The sequence below is a fragment of the Vigna umbellata genome, chromosome 8, assembly GCF_029865625.1.
Source record: "Vigna umbellata cultivar VRB3 chromosome 8, Vumbellata_1.0, whole genome shotgun sequence".
Lineage (NCBI taxonomy): Eukaryota > Viridiplantae > Streptophyta > Magnoliopsida > Fabales > Fabaceae > Vigna > Vigna umbellata.
Window position 1 is genome coordinate 28,437,720 of NC_142172.1, and position 23,095 is coordinate 28,460,814.

The following is a 23,095-nucleotide window of genomic DNA, read 5'->3' on the forward strand; positions in this document are numbered from 1 at the left end:
GACAAAAATCTCAAAAAGCTGCTGACCAAAATAATCGCATTAAATATAAAACATAAGCAACTGAACCAATGACAATGAGTCCTTATGGAAAACCATTTAATATAATCAAATAATGTAAATTACAATCGCACTGTATTCCACCACCACCACTCACCAAAACATTCATTGGCAGGGGAAAAAGAAGACCAAAAATGTAGGAGAAAGGCGGGGAAAGAGACAATGAAAACCCACCTAAAAAAAATAATGCACACAATGTACAAAATACACAACAATGAATAAAACAAAGGCAATCAAAACCAACGAATTTTCATCTGAATGAACCACTAGACTTGAGCGGTATCAAGTGTTTTTCCTGTCCTTGCCTGTGAGATTCGATTTGCATAAATGGTGACCAACTTCAACTGTGTGCTGTTAAGCCCTTCCAAATATGGCAAAAATGCTTTCCCAAGCATGATATAAATATCCACTAGACAGAAAACAACGGTCTGTACCACCCACCATTAACATAAATGAGAATAATGAAAGAGACCAGTTATGAAAATGGAGAAACTTATCTTGCAAAGTCATATTAATCTTATTTGATTCCTCTCAAGTAGAAGTGTACTTTGGAGAATAAAATACATATATAGCCATTGATTGGAATAGTTATGGCGATTTTAAAAGCTTAATAATTTATCACATGCTCAATTATTGATTTAAAAACTTGACACATACATATATATCATCACTGGGGAAGGGTTAAAAGCATGTTAATCACCTCTTTATACATTATTACTTTTTCATGTTGAAAACAACTAAACTAATGTTCAATATCCAGACCTAGAAAACAGCTTACTGACCAGATTTGCCACATGAAATAAATGTTATTGGTAAGTGCAATATTTGTGTGTAACTACAGTTAATTGAAGCGCGAATTGTATGCTTAAGAGTGTTGCAAGAGTAGAAGGTATAGAAATCCCGGAGGATTTTGTTAGAAGTTTGCTGTTGTCTCAAGAATACTAAGCAAAGCTATTTTTTTTTTTGCTGTCACCTGTCAATCATATAGGGTCCCAGGGTGTAGCTTTTCCTATCAACCTGTTGTATTTCGAACATAGATGCTTTCTCTCGGCTATTCTCATCATCAAAAGAGGTATTGTTGCTCTTCTCAAAAAAATAATAGTATAACTTGTTTGCTACAGTCTCTTTCTTGATTTGCATTGGCCAATTGTTCCGTGTAATGAATATTTGCATTGGCCAATTGTTTTTCGAAAAGGTACATGACATCCTCATTATATTTGTAACTTTTGAGAAATAATCTATTGTTCCTTTGATATGTATATTTTCACTGTCTTTTGTCTTTAGTTCATATTCCAAGAAATATAAATGAAGCACTTGTTCATCCTGAATAGTGACACCATGATTATTGAAATGGCATGATATTAGGTCCCTCGGAAAGGAAATTGGATGTCAATGGGTCTACATAGGCAAAGTAGGGCCCAATGGTCAACTGGATTGTCTTAAGGCTAGATAGGCAGTCAAGGTGTATACTAAAAAATATGGACTTCGTTATCGTAATACCTTTTTCTCTATGGTTAAGAATACTATTACATGATTCTTCCTGGCTATGTTAGTCGTTCACCATTGGCCTCTCATCAATCAAATATAAAAAATGTTTATCTCCATGGTGACTCAAAGGAGATCTATATGAACAACCTCTTGGCTTCATTACACAAGGGAGTGAGTTAGTCTGTAAACCAAATCAATTTCTCTGTGGGATCATCCAATCCCCCCAAGCTTGGTTTGGAAAATTTAGTCACATTGTGCAAATTTCAGACTAAAATGTAGTGAGCCAAATCATTCAATTTTCTTGTCACTTTTCCTATTAAATGTGTTTTACTTAATCATGTATGTTGATGACAGTTATTAAAAAAATCATACTGCCCAAAATTTCCCAGGTGGAAATACATTTATGCAACCATTTCCAAACTAAAGACCTCATATGCTTAAAATATTTTTTGGGTACTAAAGTGGCTCAATTAAAGGAAGGTATCATCTGGATATCTTCAAAGATATAGGAGTAATTGAATGTAGGTCAATTAATAGCCATGTGGACCATATCATAAGTCAGACAAAACAAGGAGAACCTTTTCTAGATCCAAAGAGAACTATAGAAGACGTGTTGAGAAGCTCATTTAACTCATGATTACTAGACCTGGAATATTTTTTTTTTTTTAATTGGAGTTGTTAGTCAATTTATGCAAGCCCCTTGTTTCGATCACATAATATTGTTGTTGAAGTATAATGTCTTTATTATTATTAATATTTATGTTAGGGTAGTGTTAGGGGCTTCCAGTCCTTTTACGTTTCATAACTACTGTCTCCCATAAATACAGTAGCAAGTTGTATCAAGTTTTCTAAGTGAAATATAAGACTTTTCATCTTCTCTCAACTCTTCAAGTTGGTATCAAGAGCCAGACCTTTGTGTCTTCCTGGTCTATGCGGCATCATCTCTCTGTCATTTCTGCCGTTCGCTGTCCGCCACCACCGTTGTTCGTCGTCACCGTCGCTGCCGTTGTCCGCCGCCGCCAAACGTCGCTTTCTCCGATGAAGTCAAGGGTTTGGTGCGCCTTGAGAAGCGCAACCCAACCCTGGTGGACCCGTCCTCCGAAGCCTCTGCACGAGTCGCCACGTGCCACTTCTTTCTGGCCAGTCTCGGCCGCGTGTTCCGCACGCGCCGCCTTCCCGGTGTCGGAGTTACACCGCGTCACTACAAATCGTCTCGTCGGGGCTTCTTGAGTGTGTTTTGGTTCTTGTTTCTCCGTTTCTTTGGCTTAGGCTCATACCTAGGGTTTCCTCCCTCACGTTTTTTGAAACCCTAAGTCCCATTTCTTCTCACAGTTTTAAAATGGGCTCTTCTACTGGAATTAATTCCTCTTTATCTGCTACCCCTATCATTACATCTGCAAAATTGAATTAGAAAAATTATTTATAATGGTCCTCTGCTGTGGAATTGTGGTTTCTTGGTCAAGGACACCATAATCACCTTGAACAAGATATTTCTATGGTCCCAGATGAAGAAAAATCTCAGTGGCAGAAAGTAGACTTTCAGTTATGTGCTGTTTTGTGGCAATCGGTTGAGCAAGAGGTTCTAGATATCTTGAGACCCTATAAGACATGTTCCTCTTTTTGGAAAAGGGCCCAAGATAGTTTTGCTAATGATGTACAACATCTTTTTAATGCAACCCAAAGAGCAACTTCTCTCAAACAAGTCAACCATGATATGGTTTCCCATATAGCAAAAGCTCGGGTTGCGGTAGAAGAGTTAAAGAACTTCTTTGTAGCTGATTCATTAGAAAATATCAACAAAAAGCTTGACAAGTTTTACATGGTCCTAATTTTGAAAAGTTTACACTCTGATTTTGATCATGTACGTGATCAAGTTTTAGTTGGTGATCAAATCTCGTCGATGGATGGCTTAGTTACTCGACTCCTTCGGGTACCTACATTGGTTAAAGACAAGAATTTAAGTGATGCTATTGAAAAATCAACAATGGTGACACCACGAGGAAGAGGAGGAGATAGGAGCAACCGAGGAGGACATAGTGGTCGAAGTGGACATCCTCAATGCTCATATTGTAAGAGAATGGGTCATACCCAAGATAAATGTTATTCCTTGCATGGCTTTTCAGACAAAGCTGCTCATGTGTCTAAATATGATAATTCAGAATCTAGAATTTTTTATGAAGAGTACCAAGAGTTTTTGAGGTACAAGTCTAAAAACTCTTCTAATCTTGGCCAGTCCTCCTCAATGTCAACAAATCTATCAACTGCCTGCATCTCTCAATCTGTGGAAGGTCATAGTCCATGGATTCTTGACTCGGGTGCCTCAGATCATATCTCTGGTAACATCCCTTCGTTTTCTTCCATGTACTCTCCGAAAACTCCTCATTTCATTACTGTTGCCAATGGATCCAAAGTTGCATCTCAGGGGATTAGCAAAGTTTCCCTATCTCCTTCACTAAAATTGAATTTTTTTTTTTGTATATTCCTCATTGTCCTTACAATTTAATCTCTGAGTCAATTGACTCGTTCCTTAAATTGTTTTGTAACCTTTTATGCTAATTCCTTTGTTATATAGGAACATGGTACGGGTCGTCTGATTGGAGAAGGACATGAGTCACGAGGACTTTATTTCTTAAAACCTAACTCCTCAGTTTCATGTTTCACAACTTCATCCCCAAAACTTTTGCATGATCGTTTGGGCCACCCAAGCTTATCCAAGTTGAAGATGATGGTTCCAAGTCTCAAACACATTCAAGTCTTAGATTGTGAGTCTTGCCAGCTAGGAAAACATGTTAGATCTTCCTATCCTAAAAAGTCTGAGACGCGATGTAATTTTGCCTTTTCAACTATTCACTCTGATATTTGGGGACCAAGTTGTGTTACTTCTTTTGGTTTTAATTATTTTGTAACATTCAATGATGAATTTTCTCAATGTACTTGGGTTTATTTAATGAAAGAGAGATCTGAACTTTTGGCAATATTTGTGTCTTTTTTTAATGAAATTAAGAACCAATTTGGGAAGACAATTAAAATCCTCAGAAGTGATAATGCTAAGGAATACTTTTCTGCAGCATTTTCTTCATTCTTATCTTCCCAAGGAATTTTACAACAGTCAACATGTCCCCACACTCCACAACAAAATGGCATTGCAGAGAGAAAGAATAGACATCTCATTGAAATTGCATGCTCCCTGATGTTGAATACTAATGTTCTTGTTCATCATTGGGGTGATGCAGTCCTTAGTACTTGTTTTGTGATCAATAGGATGCCTTCTTCCTCTCTTGAGAATAAAGTCCCTCACTCTATCATTTTTCCAAATGACCCTTTTTACCATGTCTCTCCTCGTATATTTGGGTGTACTTGTTTTGTTCATAATGTTTCTCCAGGTCTTGATAAACTCTCTGCAAAAGCTATTAAGTGTGTCTTTGTGGGATACTCTCGCCTTCAGAAAGGGTATAAATTTTATTCTCCCTCAACCAAGAGATATTATATGTCTGCTGATGTCACATTCTTTGAGGATACACCTTTTTTGTTGTCTCCCATGGAGTACCGTTTATCTGTTCAACAAATGTTTCCTCTGCCATCATGTGATCCCTTGGTTACTCCTGCTTCTTTACCTCAAACTCAAAATGCAAATGACATTGTTCCTCCACCTCTTCTTACATATCAGCGTCGGACACAATCTCAAACTCAGAACACTGAAGATCCTCGAGACTCAGATCCTCCTTCATCAGATTCCATAACCATGGATCCTTCATCCTCCTCAACCTCTCTTGACTTAGATAATAATTTGCCTATTGCCCTTCGGAAAGGTATTCGCTCTACTCGTAATCCTTATCCTGTTTATAATTTTTTGAGTTATCATCATTTGTCTCCTCCATATTTCTCTTTTGTTTCTTCCTTATCTTCCATTAAGGTTCCTAATAATGTTCATGAGGCACTTGGTCATCCTGGATGGCGACAAGCCATGATTGATGAAATGCAGGCACTTGAACACAATGGCACTTGGGACCTTGTTCCTCTTCCTCCTGGTAAGAAGCCTGTTGGTTGTAGATGGGTCTATGCTTTAAGGTTGGTCCTACTGGTGCAATCGACCGTCTCAAAGCTCATCTGGTAGCTAAGGGATATACTCAAGTCCTATGGCCTCGACTATTGTGATACCTTTTCTTCTGTGGCTAAAACCAGTATTGTTCGTATTTTGCTTGCTATGGCTGCCATTCGTCAATGGCCCCTTTACTAGTTGGACATTAAAAATGTCTTTCTTCATGGTGATCTAGAAGAAGAGATATACATGGAACAACCTCCTGGGTTTGTTGCTCACGGGGAGTCTGGGTTAGTTTGTAAATTACATCATTCCCTCTATGGCTTGAAGCAATCACCTTCTGCTTGGTTTGGTAAATTTAGTCGGGTTGTGCAGAATTTTGGATTGAAACGATGTGAGGCGGATCATTCAGTATTTTATAGTCACTCTTCTCCTAATAAATGTGTTTATCTTATGGTCTATGTTGATGATATTGTCATTACAGGAAATGACATCACTAGAATTGCTCAATTAAAGAATCATTTGTTCAACCACTTTCAGACCAAAGATCTAGGTCAGCTAAAATATTTCCTTGGTATTGAAGTGGCACAATTAAAGGAAGGCGTCATCAATTCACAAAGAAAATATGCTATTGATATTTTGGAGGAAACAGGCCTGACAAATTGCAAGCCCATTGATAGTCCTATGGACTCAAATCAAAAGTTAATGAAAGACCAACGTGAACTTTTCTCAGACCTAGAGAGATATAGAAGGCTTGTTGGAAAACTCATCTATCTTACCATAACAAGACCTGGTCTTTCCTATCCGGTAGGAGTTGTGAGTCAATTTATGCAAAATCCACATGTTGATCATTGGAATGCAGTGATTCGCATTCTCAGATATGTAAAAGGAAACCCAGGACAGGCATTATTGTATGAGGACAAGGGAAACACTCGAGTTGAGGGATATTGTGATGCAGATTGGGATGGTTGTCCAATTGACAGAAGATCTACCACAGGATATTGTGTTTTACTTGGAAGGAACCTTGTATCTTGGAAAAGTAAGAAACAAAGTGTTGTTGCTCGATCTAGTGCTGAAGCTGAGAATTGATCTATGGCTCTAACTACATGTGAACTTGTGTGGATTAGACAACTCCTTCAAGAGTTGAAATTTTGTGAAAATGAGCTGATGAAGTTGTACTGTGACAATCAAGCCGCCCTTCACATTGCCTCCAATCCAGTGTTTCATGAAAAAACAAAACACATAGAGATTGATTGTCATTTTATTAGAGAGAATTTATTGTCAAAGGATCTTGTTATTGAGTTTGTCAACTCTAATGAACAACTCGCAGACATTCTGACCAAATCTCTAAGGGGGCCTAGAATTCAATTTATATGTTCCAAGCTTGGTGCATATGATCTATATGCTCCAGCTTGAGGGGGAGTGTTGAAGTATAATGTCTTTATTATTATTAATATTTATGTTAGGGTTGTGTTAGGGGCTTCCAGCCCTTTTACTTTTCAAAACTATTGTCTCCTATAAATACAGTAGTAGGTTGTATCAGTTTTTATAAGTGAAATATAAGACTTTTCATCTTCTCTCAACTCTTCAAGTATTGTAATTCATATTCTCAAATACCAAAAGAAGGCTCCTAAGAAAAGGATTTTTTATAAACATTGTTAAGAAGTGGATTTTAAGACTAACTCAACCTTACAAAACCGACTTGTAAGATAAAATTTGCACCCACTTATACTTTAAACTCGCCTTATCGCAATGTAGGATCTCCAACACATCCCCTTTACACTAAGACATATACTTCTCAAGCATGGAACTAAACATAAATAGATGGTCCGGGTAGCATGATAAGTCCAACAAACTCTCACTAAGATAAGATCTAACTCATGACTCTGATACCATGTTAAAAAGTGGACTTTAAACCTAACTCAACCTTACAAAACCGACATATAAGGTGAGGTTTGCACCCACTTATATACTTTAAACTCATCTTATCTCTAGTCGATGTGAAATCTATAACAAACAGAAAATACAAAAATTTCTAGGCCATCTGATCTTGATTGGGACGGGTCCTCTATCTATAAAAGTTCCACTACGGGGTATTTGTATTTATTGGAAAGCAATTTTTTCCCTAGAAGATCAAGATACAAAATGTAGTTGCTCAATTTAGGCTAAATGTTGAGTAAAAGGCAATGGCTTCAATCACATGTAAACTTGTGGCTCAAACAACTTCCCCAGGAATTGAAATTTTGTGAGATTCATCAAATGAAGTTATATAGTGATAATCAAAGAGCACATCAAATTGTCTCTAATTTTGTGCCAAGAAAATCAAACACAGATTGAATATTCCGACCAAGTCTTTAAGAAGACCACAAATTGAATTCATAAGTTCCAAACTTGGTGAATACAATCTATATGTTCCAACTCGAGAAGTAGAGTTAGAAGAAGTTTGTTATTGTCTTTTAGAATACTTTGTAAAGCTGTATGTTTTTGCTATAGCCTATCAATCATATAGGGTCCTAGGGTGTAGGTTTTCTTATCAACCTTTTGTATTCCAGACTTGAATGGCTTTTTATATTTAATAGATCAGCTGAGAAGAGATGTCAAGCTTGATTCTTCTCTTAATTCATTATTCTAGACTGTTTTGATGTTTGCTATAGCTAGCATTTTGTAATTTTGTAATTATTCTCTCCTAGTAATAGGTTATTCACACTTCATTTATCAATCATTGCAGGGATGTTTGGAGTTTAATTTCGGCATTCTTCCACTTGAATGTGCACAAATAGATTACAATAACAAAATAGGAGAAGATATTTCTTCAAGCTAAGGATATATTAGTAACACCTTATACTCCCTACAAATATCCGTACCCAAGATATTTGACTTTGAGTACACCATTTAACTATTTTTGTCCCCACAATATATTTGGTTAAGCTCCACCACTGGCCATGCCCAAACCTGATACGGAGAAGATGATCATGTTTAGTGTGCATTGGCACACCAAAACTTAACATGGCCACACAAAGTGATAAGTAATCAATATTGAGGCGTTTAAGCTTGCATATTGCCGTGCCAGGTATAAGCATTGTCATCCCAACAACTATCTAAAAATTATAAATAGCTAGATTCAATCAAAACAAGGAATTTTTACTCCTGTGAGGATAGGGTTTGAGAAAATTGAAACTTGGGGAATCAAGTCTTGATTCTCAATTTCTAATGAAGTTCGTGACACTATATTCTCCCAACTTCACTTCTTTCTTCATGTGTAATTAGTTCTCAAGGTCAGGGGCTGCTGATGACTCCAAATCTATATTTCTTATAATTCGGATTCTCTTGCTTCTTGATTCCAGTTCTTTTCTTTCGATTCATGTGATTGCTTCTCCCTTAATGCTTCTATGGCTTTTGATCACCTATAGATACATTCTATATTCACTCATAATTTTGAAATTGGTTAGCGGATTGGAACTGGGACTAAAGCACCGTAGTCATTGATATTACTAGGAATTTTTTCAACAGCAAATATTCATTAAATATGTGAAAAGAAGGACAATTAATTCATGGATGCAAACAGAATATCTTAAGCACCTTGCGAACATCAGCACTCTGGTTTCCAAAAGCTTCAAACAAAGCAGGCAGAAAAGAGGGTAACTGAGCCATCAGTTCCTCTTGAGAGAGCCGCCCCACAAGCTGAAAAAGGGTATAATATGAAGTTAAATACGATTATGTTCCTGAAGCAAATTTAATTCTTGAACATAAACGGAAACTTCGTAAGTAGTACCCTCCAATATGATACAAATTAAATTCAACATGTTCTGGTTGTATGATTTTTTCATTTCTACTAACTCTCACTAATTGATATGATATTAGGTTTTTCCTGACACTGAAAATGACAGACTAGGATATAGTCAATATAAAGTATGACATCACAATTGCCATTCATCAAGGAAAGAATCAGGGTATCTGTATTCAGGACAATGTTGATTTAAGTTCAAAATTAAAAGAAATGACTCGTTTGCTGGAGTAAACAGAGGTACCTAAGCTATATACATAATTTAAAGTAATCATATAAGTAGGATACTTCCAGGATATGGCTTTATAAGCAATAATATAATAATATTGGATGAGTACAATGGCGAGTATTTCCCTCTTTTTAAGAACCGTTGCTTCACAGGTCACTATCATAATAGAAGAAGATTTTCTAAGAAGTGTGTATATTAGAAAGTAGAGTTCACTAAAAATGAGGTTTTGCAGAAAGAAACCATCACATCGAGAAAAAATGAAAATTGATTCCTCAAGACAATACCTTCGTTAAGCAATTTATGCAAGTGACAAGAGTTTTCTCATCCTCAGTAACCAGTAGAGGAACAATAACCTGAAACGTTTCGAATTTTAACATCAACTTTAACTTTTATGCTGATAACACAAATCCCTGCTCCCTCCTCCAACTAAAGAATTTACAAGCAGTAAGGATGGACAAAGAGTAGAAAATCAAGAAATGCATACACTTAAACATCTAAACGGATCATTCTGAGATAAAACACTGGTGAGGCAGTGCTCTGCTTCGCTTGAGACCTGAAGAAGGGGAGAAATTGCAGAGACTGAAAAGAAAGCAACTATATAAAAAAACAAAAAAAAAAAACAAAAAAGGACAAAGTTGCCTACCTTGGGAACATTATCCTTTGTAACATTAAGCAGTTTTTCAACAACAATCTCAACAGAAGTCTCCATGGCATCTTTCTGCAAAAAATAAACAAAACAACAAAATAATCTCTTATTATGCTACGAAAAGAATATGAAGAGACATACATGCAGTTTCAAGTACTCACACACATACATATATATATAAGTGAGCGCATAATCCAACAAAAGATGGCACAAAATGGAGTAAGAACCTGGTTTTTAAGCATTTCAACTATCAGAGACAGAGCAAGTTCTCTGATTGAGGAATCTGAATCATCCAGCACTTCAAGCACAACTGTCAAAATCTGATTCAAGTACTGCAATTACACCATTTAACTAAATAAATATACAGACGCTCAGTGTTGTTTAATGAATTAGTGATTTGCTTCTTTCAATAATCAAAACTTCCCTAACTATTGATCTCATAGCTAATAGCAATCAAAGAATCAGAAGAACTCACTATTATACAATTGATTCTTTTTGGAGAAAAATGTCATTTAATATTTTAGAATATAAAGACAAATAGCAGTTTATAATACTAATATTAATCACCAAATAAATAAAAAGATATGACAATAAGAAACCATATTAGTTTTTTTATGAAGTTCATCAAATTAAATCTTTCATTTGAAGTACAATTGACAATCACATAATTTAGGGACAGGAAGGAGAGACAGCTGTTAAATTAAAAATACCAAAGTCCAAACGGAATGATCATTAGCTATAGACACTTCAACTAGCTGTTGAAGTGCAGTCCGCTTGCTCAAAATAGGGCTTCCAGCACCCTCACTGCATATCTACACAAAATCAAAACTATATTTTAGTGAAAAGAAATCTAAGATATAACACCCTTAATAAATTTAAAGAATGATCATTATAACGTTAACCAAATAGTGCTGTCTCTCCAAATAGGCTGACTGAACCAGAAAAATTTAAACAATAGTGCAAACACTAAGACAACTCTCTTAATAAATTTAAAGAATGATTATTACAATAACAAAAGAGTGTTGTCTCACTAAATAGGCTGGCTGAACCAGCAAAATTTAAATGGCTGCTCAATACATACTCATACACACAAATGTTTCAGAGGCAGCAAATTTCACTTATTTCAGGGGCATATAATAATCAGCAAAAATATTTGGTCATCACACCCATATAAGTGGCTCCACTACAGATCAACTAGCCACCACTTGTTCTTACACCGTGACATAACTTGACAGCTTCACACAAGCCCTTGACTCTTATCTTTTAGTTTTGGATATGCTCCACCACCTTAGAGAGCTTTTAACCCATGACCAAACTGATTGCTTTCTCACAAAAATATAGGGTACTGTACACATTACCCTGGTGTGTGTAACATCATTAACTCAGCATAATGCTAAGTTGCGGAGTTTGTATCTTTCTTTCCCAAAGCGATTTTGTTGACTTGTTAGGCTGATAAAGTTTTTGCTTTAAATATTTTTCTGATGTATATGTTGCTGCTCTTAGATGATACTTTATTCTCCCCCATAATTAACTACACTTTTCATTCTAATGAATTTATTTTTACAAAAAAAAAAATTACACTACCAATCCATATACTAGTTGCATAACTCACCATATGAAGAATCTGAGGAATACTGGGTCCAGTGTCAGTCTTGTAGTTTTCTTTCACACCTTCAACGGACTGATGATCATGGTTCAATTCAGAGGGATGTTCTTTGTCAAGTCCAAAGTCTTCAGCAATATTTAAATGTTCTGATGACATCAGACCATTAATATCCAGATCAGATGATAGACCTTCAAAATTCATGCTACTGTCCCCATGTCCAACTTGGCTAGTTTGAAAGCCAAAGTTTTGACTCATTGAATTGACTGTGTAACCAAGATCTTTAGTTTTTAAACCAAAAATACCACTATTAGAATCAGTATGTTCCTCAGATTCATCAGAAGCTGCTTGGCCAAGATTGGCTTTAATCAGAGAGGAATCTTGGGAACTTGACTTCCTGCCACCATCACTATCCAGTGAGCCACCTGAATACCTTCCAAGGTAATGAGCTTTCCTGGAAAAACTAGTATATCCCTCTTCAGGGGATGCTCCCACTACATCAGAAGGATCATAGGAAGACTTGGAGCGTCGCTCTTTCTTATTCTGCAGATAATTCATTAAGTCTACTTCAATACGAGGGGTGTGCTGTTTAAGGGCTCGTCTCAAAGAATTTTGTTCGTCAACTGACAAACTAAGAATAAAATTCAAAACTGCAGATGAATCAAAGTGAGAGTACACAGATATGATGCATGTAATAGCCGCTTCTTTAAGTTTTGTATTTTTATCATGAACCAATGGAACTAACTTGGAAAGCCATAATTTTAGAATGCCAATATTAGCAGCGCCTTCCAGATTCATTGAATGCTTGTTAAAGGAACTTATTGCAAACTCAATAACAGCCAATTTTGCCTTTGGAGACCTTTGTTCATCTAGCGAGCGTAGCAATGCAGGCAAGAGAGAATCTATGCTGTATGTTTTGCTAACCACTTCCAAATTCATTGAGCAGGCTTGCCTAACTAGCTCTTTGGGATCAATTAACCGAGAAAACACATGGGGTAACATCCGTTCCATGTAACCCTCAAAGGGCTTTCTACATGCCAGAATAATATCTGCAAGTGTGGAGAGAGCAGCCTGCGCAACTTTATGATGGGGATCATCCAAGTGCTGAAAAAACAACTTCATTACCTTCTCAAAATTCTGAACTATTTCTTGAATTCCCTTTTGACCTTGCTGCAACAAAGAGTGAAGATAATTAAAGGCAGCAACCCTAGCAGACCAGTCAGAACCTGAGCTAAGTCCTTCACTCAGAGCTTCATGAAGAGATGCTGGTCCATCTGCATAAATTGACATCTCTCCAACAGATAATTGGCTATCATCCAAACTCCTCCTGCTGCCAGCAGACACACGTCCAGCTACATTCTTTCTCAATAGTGGCCTCTGGAAATTAGGCACATAACTATTCTGTGAATCCCTAAAGTTGCCATCTCTGTAATGGGTATCCATATACTGCCTATCTACATTGGGGTTCATATATCGTCTAGTGTCCCTGATGTCATTATTTTCATCAACAGAACTTCTTTCTTGTAATTTCTCAGAAGCTCTCTTACTTGAGTATGATGAATATGCGGATAAAGGCTCAATACCAACATTAGTACTATATGCTAACCTACCAGAGTCTTTGGAAGCTTGAATTTGGGTAATTATATCAGACAAACCCAAACCACCATTGCGGTTACTACCTTTATTGGCACCAGAAACAATTGACTCAGTCATTAAAGAGCTAGTCAGATGATTAGATGTTGAGACAGCAGCAGGGAATGGTGGATCCCGAGACGAGGGAGGATCAACTCCTGCACTAAGGGCAATAAGAGATAAATTTATCCGCTCACAAAGTTTAAAAACCATACCATACCACTAACCATCATCATTTGTTGAATGGAAGGAAGTCCATAAAAATGAAGTGCAAAGAGTGTATTTATTTAACAAGTAAACTTATTTGGTACCTAGATCCAAACTCGAAGACCGGAGAACTGATGAACCATGCTTATCAGACAAATCCAATCCCCTAAGCATGCTTTCAATAGCAGTGACCTTCTGTTTGCTTGCATGCAGCACACTTTCCAAACTGCGTTCAGTACCTTTACCAAGTGGCTTGGCTTGTGAAAGAAAGCCAGAGGTAATGGAAGTCCCAGATGATAAACTTGAACTTCTATCCATTGCAACAATAGCAGAAGTTCCATAACCAGTTAGATTAGAGGGAGCTGAAGCTTGACTAGTTATTGATATCAATCCGCCTCTATCACGTACAGAAGGTGATGCATGTCTCCTATGCATTCCTCCATCCTCTTCATTTATTAACTGCATGTTACGTTCCTGTTAGAGAAACAAATTAAGCAACAAAGTAAAGGACAAATAACACCTTCGATTAAACATATACCCTTTGAATAGCAGGGTCAAAGGACGAAAACAGATGACGGGAACGATCTGGCCAAGTCTTTGCAAACATTCTGTAACACATCCTGGCAGTTGACCGCACCTATAAAATTTAATACTGTAATTATTTTCATGCACACAGCTTGGTACCAAAATGAAGAATGTCAAGTCAACAAATACACTGACAATATTATTTTTAAATTTCAAACCCACATAACTTTTGATCAAAAATAATCAAAACTGCATGAGAACTTCTAGACCATCCAACCAAACATCATTACACATTGAAACAGAGTAATGTAGTAATTATGTCATTTTGGACACCCTTCCTTCAAAGGTTAAAAATTAATATAATTTGCATAGCTAATGATAAATAATATATATATATATATATATATATGCAAATCAGGATCCCAAAGTATCTGATTCCAAGTCCATAAGAAACAAGATGACTGAAGATGGTAGCAATTCAACTCAATTCCTTTTGAAAATACATCTTTTAGTACAGATGTGTTGGTCAATTAATTATTTGACATTGCATTTTCAATAAATAAAATATAAATAACTTCATGCAACAATTAACAGATAATCATAACAGGTTTGCTCCACCGTAAGTTTTTTTGTGCAAAATTTCAGAAATTTTATTGGGCAAAGCCAACCAACAATTTCTTAATAGCTAAGGAAAATAGGGCAAACCAACAAAAAGCTAGCCAAAGTAGAAATATGTACAGTCAACATTGACCAAAGACATAAGCCTAGAATTATAGGGGTTACCTCACTCATTGCATCTGAAACACAACACCTTATCATATCCTCATATAAATCAGCCGATCGTTGTATTTCCACTGCATCAGGCCAATGTTCTAGTATCAAAAGAGCATAATCACAACACCTACAATGCAAAATTGTATTAATTAAAAACCAAAACTCTCCCACATCTATCCCCAAAGTAGATAATCCATACCTTGCACGAAGTACAGCACTACGATCATTTTTTGCACAATCAGCTATCCGAGGAAGCACACGAGCAACTTTGCAGTTGCGTAACATCTGGGAAGTAGAGGATAAAAGTCACAACAGCATACAAAGTCATATATGTGCAGAAAATTAATAAGCATACCAAATTACCGTTTTTATGCAGTTATCTGCAGATTCTGCAATTACGAGCACAGTAATCACAACTAGCTTCAGAAGGACCTGATTATCAGATAAAGTAATAAGATTTTAGAAATATGCAATACATGATCATCATAAACATAAAGTTGAACTTACGGGTATGAACAATTCAACACATGCTTCAAAATCACCCAAGAGGTCCTTTGACAAAAAGCATAATAGATGGCAAGCCTAGAACAAAGTAATAGCAAACAGAAAGTATCCATGTGTTAGTAGTAAAATCTAAAAGAGATCGAGCAGCAATTATCATGCTTACTTCCAATAAAGCATTCTAATCTAAGCTACACTACCCATTCAAACATAAGGAGTGGAAAACTAAGAAACTTCAAGCCAATATTCAGGGTTTTAAGTGTGGGTAATGCACAATCCCAACTACCTTGTCCATAATTTAAATTTCTCTACCAGTACAAGAAGAAAGATTTTGACACCTTGGCCATAAAAGATCTGGCACCATGTGCAAACTAAAAGCATATTATGCCAAACTCAGAGTAGGGAACAGGGTATTAGCCCAAGCAGTATAAGTGATAGGAGTGTTTAAAGGACTTGAATAGAATTAAATTTTATAAAAACTGAACTAAACTACAAAAGAAGCTTGCCTAAATTAACTGAACCAAAAAATAGTTCAAACAAACTAAACTATTTTTTAGCTTGGTTGACTACATTCTACATGTTTTTAACTGAACTATTTTTTTTCTTGAGAAATTGAAGTAATTTAATCATATGAATTGCATTTATATTACCCACAAGAGAAAACAGAATTATTACTCTATTTCTTTAACTCAAATCCATACAAGAATTCGTTTACTAATGATGTATAGCCCACCAACTTTTTATAGACAAATTGTATCTAATAGAGTAAATAAATATCAGAGCCTTTTAATATGGAAGGAAACAAATCATTAGTGAAAGGTAAAGTTTTCACCATATGAGCATAGAAAGTACTGCCATTTGTTCCAAACCGTGAAATGTAGTTATTAAATTATGAGAATGCATTCTTAATGTTGAAACAACTTTTAACAAATAAATTCTATAACAGATAGTTTTACTGTTAAAAAAATCAGAGTTAAAAATTCACCTAAGAGAATGGATACTTCAAGAAAAGGTAATGAATGGTTACATAAAGTTTGTTTTCAAATTTCATGATAATGTAAGTAGCACACTGATCTATTCTTTTAGCAGTCAAGTTTCTAAAAATTGAACTGGAAAAGTTCAGTTTAGTTTATAATAAAAACAGATCAGTTTTTTATAGTTTAGTTCAATTCAATTAATTATTTTATTCATTCAATTTAGTTCTTTTGAACACCCTAAGAGGTATTTTTCTCATCTACCCAGCCGATACGGCATCTTAACATCCTTCCTGAAAAAAATAGTTGCATTTCACTTTAAGATGGATAGCCATAACCAATGAAAATGTCAATGAACCTGCTTCACAATGCTAGACCTTCGATCTGACAATTGTGTGCTTAAAGGCCCTACAAGCTGCTTCAGGAGTCCAAAGAAACATGGATAATCAGTAGCACCTGGTATGCAAAATATTTAAGAGATATTGATCATTCATGCCACAGACAAACAGAATAAGTTGCATTGCATTTTAACATCTCAGTGAAAATTACAATACAACAACAGCCTAAAGTAACAGTAAAAAAATATTTTAAACAATAAAACAAAGCAGAGACTTCATATAAATAATTGAAATTTAATAATGCCAACATTAAACTCTTACTAATTTATAGTGCAACAACTGTTTAAGGCCCCCTTCCTTTCTGCAAATAAATATAATCTCAAAAAATCACAGCTTAAAGCTATTCATAGAGCTATACTTTCTGGCCCCAAAATACAATTTTCAATCCATACTTAAATTAGAATTTGTGAGTCTAACTCAACACCATAAAACATATTTGGATAGTGAGGATGTCCAAAACTTTATAATTTTTTTAAAGTAATAATAGAATTCATTGTGGGATGTAAATAAGCTGAGGGCCAATGTCCCAATTGCTGCACAGTACAATGCTTCACTAAGTTTTTTCTGATCAACCCACCGTTAGTAGTCCTTTATGTGTCATTAACAACTAACTCTAATAGGCCATAATTAATGCAAGCTAAGGGTGTTGAACATTAAGATGGCTTTCCAACAGATATTTATTTCCATTAATGTAATAGTTCAGTTTAACACAAACTCCTTGAATTCACCACTACAAGTAAAAGCTATACCCCAAATTCATGAAAGATCACCATAAACACCCTTCACAATGACATCATGTTAAAGATATACTGACAACAAATGTTCTTTCCCTTAGAAACACAAATAGCAAAAAGAATTCAAGATTAAATTCTGAGTACATAAAATTAAGTACATATATATTATTTACTCCTGAAAAGAGGATGGAAAATACCAACCTCCTAAAACAAGACCTTCAATTCTTTGCATGGCAGCAATACGAATTGACCAGTCCTTTTCTGGTACAAGGGTAGCAGCAATCTTATCGATTTCTCTGATTAACTCCTTCTCTGAATACACCTTGATGGGGTCTATGACTTTCACTGTAACATCACCTTCTCCTGTCGTATTTATATTTAATACAAGAAAATGAGCATTATGTTGGAATATGAGAAATATATTATGTTCATTATAAGAATAATATAGAGTATATCTTGTGATATGCTTCCCTGTTTAGCTAATTTAACTAGTGCTGTAGTCCAGTATTAGAGGAAGAGTAAGTACTTTATGTTTTTTATCATATTCTTTATTCTCGCTGTTTCCTCCCTCAATAACTATAGTTTCCACACATTTAATAAAGCATAGAAAAATGTTAAATATATGGCCAATAAGATAATTGTAAGTGCACATAGCATATTTGACTGATTAGACACAACAATAAAAATATATATTGTTCAAACTTTTTCAACATTCAAACAAATGAATTTGGAGGTTACTTGTCTCTTTGAATCATATAAATTAATCTTCCTGGATCATTTTTATTTCCACTACCAAATTCAAAGAACTTTTCATATTGCATTTGAATATCATGTAAGTCATCCAGTGAAGTGAAAAAATAAAAGCCATTTGATTATTAAAAGCAGTCAGATCCGAGAACCACCATTTGATCAAAGGTGGTATCCCAACGATCATGCAGACTAAACATGTGAAATACCCCAAAACATGCTAGCTAAAATATCCCAAAAGTTCTGATAACTGATCAACAAAAACCGTAATCACCACATATTGTTGATTGGAATAGCATCTTTATAATCAAATTTTGAAACTTTAACAATTCCAGCATGATTGAAATGTTCTATTTGATAATATCACATATAGTACATCAAATTATTATACATGAAAGCACAATTTCTTATGCAAAACATAAATCTGTTAGTCTTCCTTGATTTCAAACCAAAATTTAAACATGCGATTAAATACTGTTCTGATCATAATAAACGGAATATAAAGAACAATTAAAGAGCAATTATAAGGCATGTAGACAATAACAAAGCAATTACGCAGGAGAGAAGAAAAATTTATAGATAAGGTATAAGCCATACTACAAAAAATACATTGATATTAAATTACAAAATAAAAATTTTGCAATCCAAAAACTATAAATATTCTAACCTCCAAAAAGAGAGCTCTCCCTTGATGAACTTTTAGCCTTTGGACTACTTTTTTTGGGATTAACACCCACAGGCTTGATTTCCCCAGCAATATAACCACTAGAAATACCATCTGAAGATTGAAGTTTTGGTTGAATTCCCTCTAGTCTGGCATTAATAGCTTTCACCTGAAATCATTGTAATTCCAAGAAAAAAGAAAATTAAAATCTCATAGTATATGAAAATGTTAAATTACAGAAGTGAAACACAGACATTCATGATTACAAAATATTAAAAATAAAATTTAAACTACCAGAGATGAAGGAAGATTGTGGCGCTGAAGTTCATCACGAAACTGGGACCCAGCTTGTGAATACATCTCCTGTAAGAAAAGAGACATAATTTTAAAGGAATGTACTGAGATCGTTCTTAAATTTTAAACTGCTAACCACTATGCTTAAGTATACATATAATATTATTCAAGCGGCCTTAGCCTAATTCGTCATGATACCAATATCAATCACCTAGTCAATTAAACATTAAAAATAAAACAAAACTAATCCATTTATACATAATTTTTGACAATTGAAATAAAACAGCACTCCGAATTCTCAAAGCACAAGGTTGCACCAATTCTTAAATTTTAAGCCATGTAAAGTGGCAAGATGCAGGAGTAGAAAAGTATGATAAGCATCAGCCACTTAAGCACTCCACCAAACATTCAATATTACTTGTGGGACATAGGCACTCAATAATATCCATGCCCTGTTGTAGTATCACACTGAGTTCCGATACAAACGTGTAAGCCAGTTCAAGCAATATAAAATGGCAAGACATACTTACCTCAATGCACAAAGTAGCAGCTTCCCTAACAGCAGGATTTAGATCATTAAGCAACTGCAGAATCTGATATTGATCAATTTTGAAAAGGAGTTAGTATCACGTGCATGAAACATTGAATAACTAAAGGACATATACTGCGTGTAGAGAAATTCAATGAACATACAGGAGGAAGAATAGCACGTTGAAGAGGAAGCTCGGTTGCTGAAAATAGACCAATAGCAGAAGTGACAGTTCGTGCAAATTCCTCTCTGATTCTCCCGCTTTTGCACGTCCAAGCAAAGGACCCTGCTCTTTCAACAATTATTGTGGGAGATGAAACCTGAAAATAATAGTGATAAAATCTGAAGATAAAAGGAAATTCAACCAAACACAGATTAAATCTGCAACAAAATCAGCCCATGGGAACATTAAAATTTCTTCAAATTTGAATGGATATAAATAAATACCAAAACTTAAAACATAATCATTGTAAATGTACTGAAGATTTTGCTGTTAGGGTAGACACAGAATTGTATTCCAATTTACAAAAAGAAATATTCAAGGTACAATAAGGGCATAAAGATAAATATATTCTGACCTGAAATTTACATGGATTAGCCATGCAAGACTTCATTTGTCTGGCAATATATCATAATAACCAACACCAACATTTTGCAATGAATCAAGCAATATGTTCAATGCATAGCACTCACCTACTCTAATAGCTTCCAGCTTAACTTGTTAATTGTTATACTATCCTCGTGCATAGGTTATTTTAAAAAGTATGCTTTGTCTACAGCATTTAACATTGTGGAGTGTTAAATTAATATTGTGCACAACGAACTTCAATGCATATAAACATGTCAATGTTTGGAAGAGCTGATTCATTTTAGCTTATTTCAACACGCTATATTTTAATCTTGTCAAAATAAACTATTTTTAGCTTATATAGATAAGAATTACAGGACTCAAATTATCACTGACAGTAGCTACTATCATGTCATGAAATTTACTCACATGTAATTGTCGGCACCACAAGCTTGAATATGGATTGGCTCATTAACAAAATAACCGAATGTTATAAATCTCATGTTCAGGATATTTCATTCATCGAACAACCTACTAGGACAACATAAGGAAGCTATGACACTGGCATTGGACTCCAATGACACTAAAACAAAAACGCTATATGACCACAACAAACACATGACAGATTCTCCAGTTAAGCGCAAAATTCTAATCAAAGATCTAGTGATATATTTAGAAGTAGGAAGTCAAGTAAGAGTCAATAAACCAGTACTAACCTCAAATCCAAGCAATCAATTATCCCCACTCATCAGATTTTTCTTTTGCCAGAAATGAAGAGTGAAACATTAATGCACAACTGCTAAGATTTAAATACCACGAGCTTCCCCTTCGTACACTCAAAGTCTTATTCCCCGATCTCACTTTTTCAACCGACAGCCAACTTTATCAATTAATTATTATTCACTCTCATCTCTATTCACTCATAGCACTAACTTTTCACTTTCCTCATAACAGATTCGAGATTCTCTACTTTGCAAAAACCTTAGTTACCAAACTCTCTTCCTTCCGAGACTCAGGATTCACTGACAAATACAGATACAGATACATAAATAACAATCCCAGGAATCGAAGATATTTACCTCCATGAGAGTGAGCAAGAGGCGTCTGGCGGCGTCGCGGACGGGCTGTTTGGCATCGCCTAACCGTTCAACGACGGCGGGAACGAGTGCATTGAAGTGGAGCTTGAAGTGGTCGCCAGCGCGGACGGCGGCGGAGTCGAGCGCCTGAAGTGCGCCCTGCGAGACCTTGAAGCTGCTGTCCTTCAAGAGATCCAGGCAGCATTCGATGAGCGAAGTGACTTCCGCGGAACTGAGGCTCCTCCTAGAAGCTTCGAGAACCTCGTGGAGGCGCTCCACGCCGGCCATCCTCTCCTTCGCGTCCTTGGCGCGTGCGAGTTCAAGCGCTTCATCCATCGAGGAGCGTTCGGATCTGGCGCGGCCGCGTGCAGATCTGAAACAACCGCTCTCGGATTCACCACCGCATGGAGATCAGTAACGGTGCCAAGAAGCTGCGAAATGCAAATGAAATGAAGATGCAAGTGTAAATAAATGCGAATGCAGGAGTTAAGAGTTAAGAGTGAGAGTGAGACGATGGATTGAGGAGTGGAATTGAGATAAGAGGTTGCGGTAGGACAGAGAAAGAGAGTGGAAGGGAGGAGTGGGGACTGGAATTGACGGAGAAGAAGGTGGTGGAAGATGATGACGCAGAGAAGAAATGAAAATGATTTGAAAACTATGTTTATGGTTTCTGCTGCTGCTTGCAAAATTAACCATTGGCCTTCTTATAATTTACCATCTATACCACTGTTCATGCTGAGTTGGGTTGCTTTTAAGATTTATGTTTTTTTCCTTTTTTTTTACTATTTTTATATTAAAGTAAAGAAAAATGTAAAAAACAAAAGAAAATAAATATATATATATAGACATATATATATAAAAAAAAATATATATATATATATATATATATATATATATATATATATATATTACAGAACTCTTGCTTCCCTCGATTCCTCAAGAGTGTTATAGTATGGTTTTTTTACAAGGTTAATTTATTTATGAAATTATTATCTAAGTCGAATTTTTAAAAAAATTATGTATAGGTTTAAGTTGTGTTTTGTTGAGACAATTTCTTTTTGAAAAAGTTCTCAGATAACTTGTAACTTATAAAGATGAAGTTGTAAAAGTAAATGACAATTTTTTTTTTAATTTTCAAGTTGTAAGGGTTAAAAAGACAACTTTCATCTTAATTAACTTTAATTAATCATACATCCCAAACAAAGTCATGCTAAGTAGATCAATATTTTTCAAAATAACTTATAATCAAATCGTTCAAGAGTTAGTTGACTTCTGCCATAATAATTTTTACTAAGTCGTGTCATTGATGCATCTTTTACCAAAACCTAAGTTGTACTAAAGTCATGCATGGGATGATGATTTCCCTATTATTGTTGAAATCGTGAGACTAAGATAATTTTTATGATTTGAAAAAAAAAGGCTAAAGTTGTCAATTTCATAGACAATTTTCATCTTGTTTGGTAATTGCCATTTTGGCTTATTCTAGTATGCATTTTGCAGATATGGCAATTTGGAAAGCATAAGTGAGCTAGTTGACTAGTCACACTTGAAGAATGATTGTTTTGAGCCTTTTCCAGTTTTGAATTTTTGAATTTTCCCTTTCGTTTCTCAAGTTTTTTCAATTTT

At 35.4% G+C, this 23,095-nt stretch overlaps 1 protein-coding gene across 1 annotated transcript; it reads right to left on the reverse strand.

The window, feature by feature from the left end:
• Positions 1 to 82: 82 nt before the first annotated feature.
• On the reverse strand, positions 83 to 22,144 carry LOC124842869 (CLIP-associated protein-like). Its single transcript, XM_047319458.2, has 21 exons — positions 21,473 to 22,144; positions 19,990 to 20,145; positions 19,827 to 19,889; positions 19,297 to 19,365; positions 19,006 to 19,171; positions 17,793 to 17,954; positions 16,818 to 16,915; positions 15,492 to 15,566; positions 15,348 to 15,416; positions 15,184 to 15,269; positions 14,994 to 15,111; positions 14,224 to 14,322; positions 13,790 to 14,144; positions 11,856 to 13,636; positions 10,954 to 11,055; positions 10,471 to 10,575; positions 10,241 to 10,315; positions 10,082 to 10,150; positions 9,882 to 9,950; positions 9,164 to 9,265; positions 83 to 485 (listed from the first exon to the last, which is right to left on the reverse strand). Exons 1-21 carry the CDS (start codon positions 21,803 to 21,805, stop codon positions 324 to 326), a joined length of 4,314 nt encoding a protein of 1,437 aa, XP_047175414.1. The 5' UTR covers positions 21,806 to 22,144; the 3' UTR covers positions 83 to 323.
• Between the last annotated feature and the right edge of the window lie 951 nt (positions 22,145 to 23,095).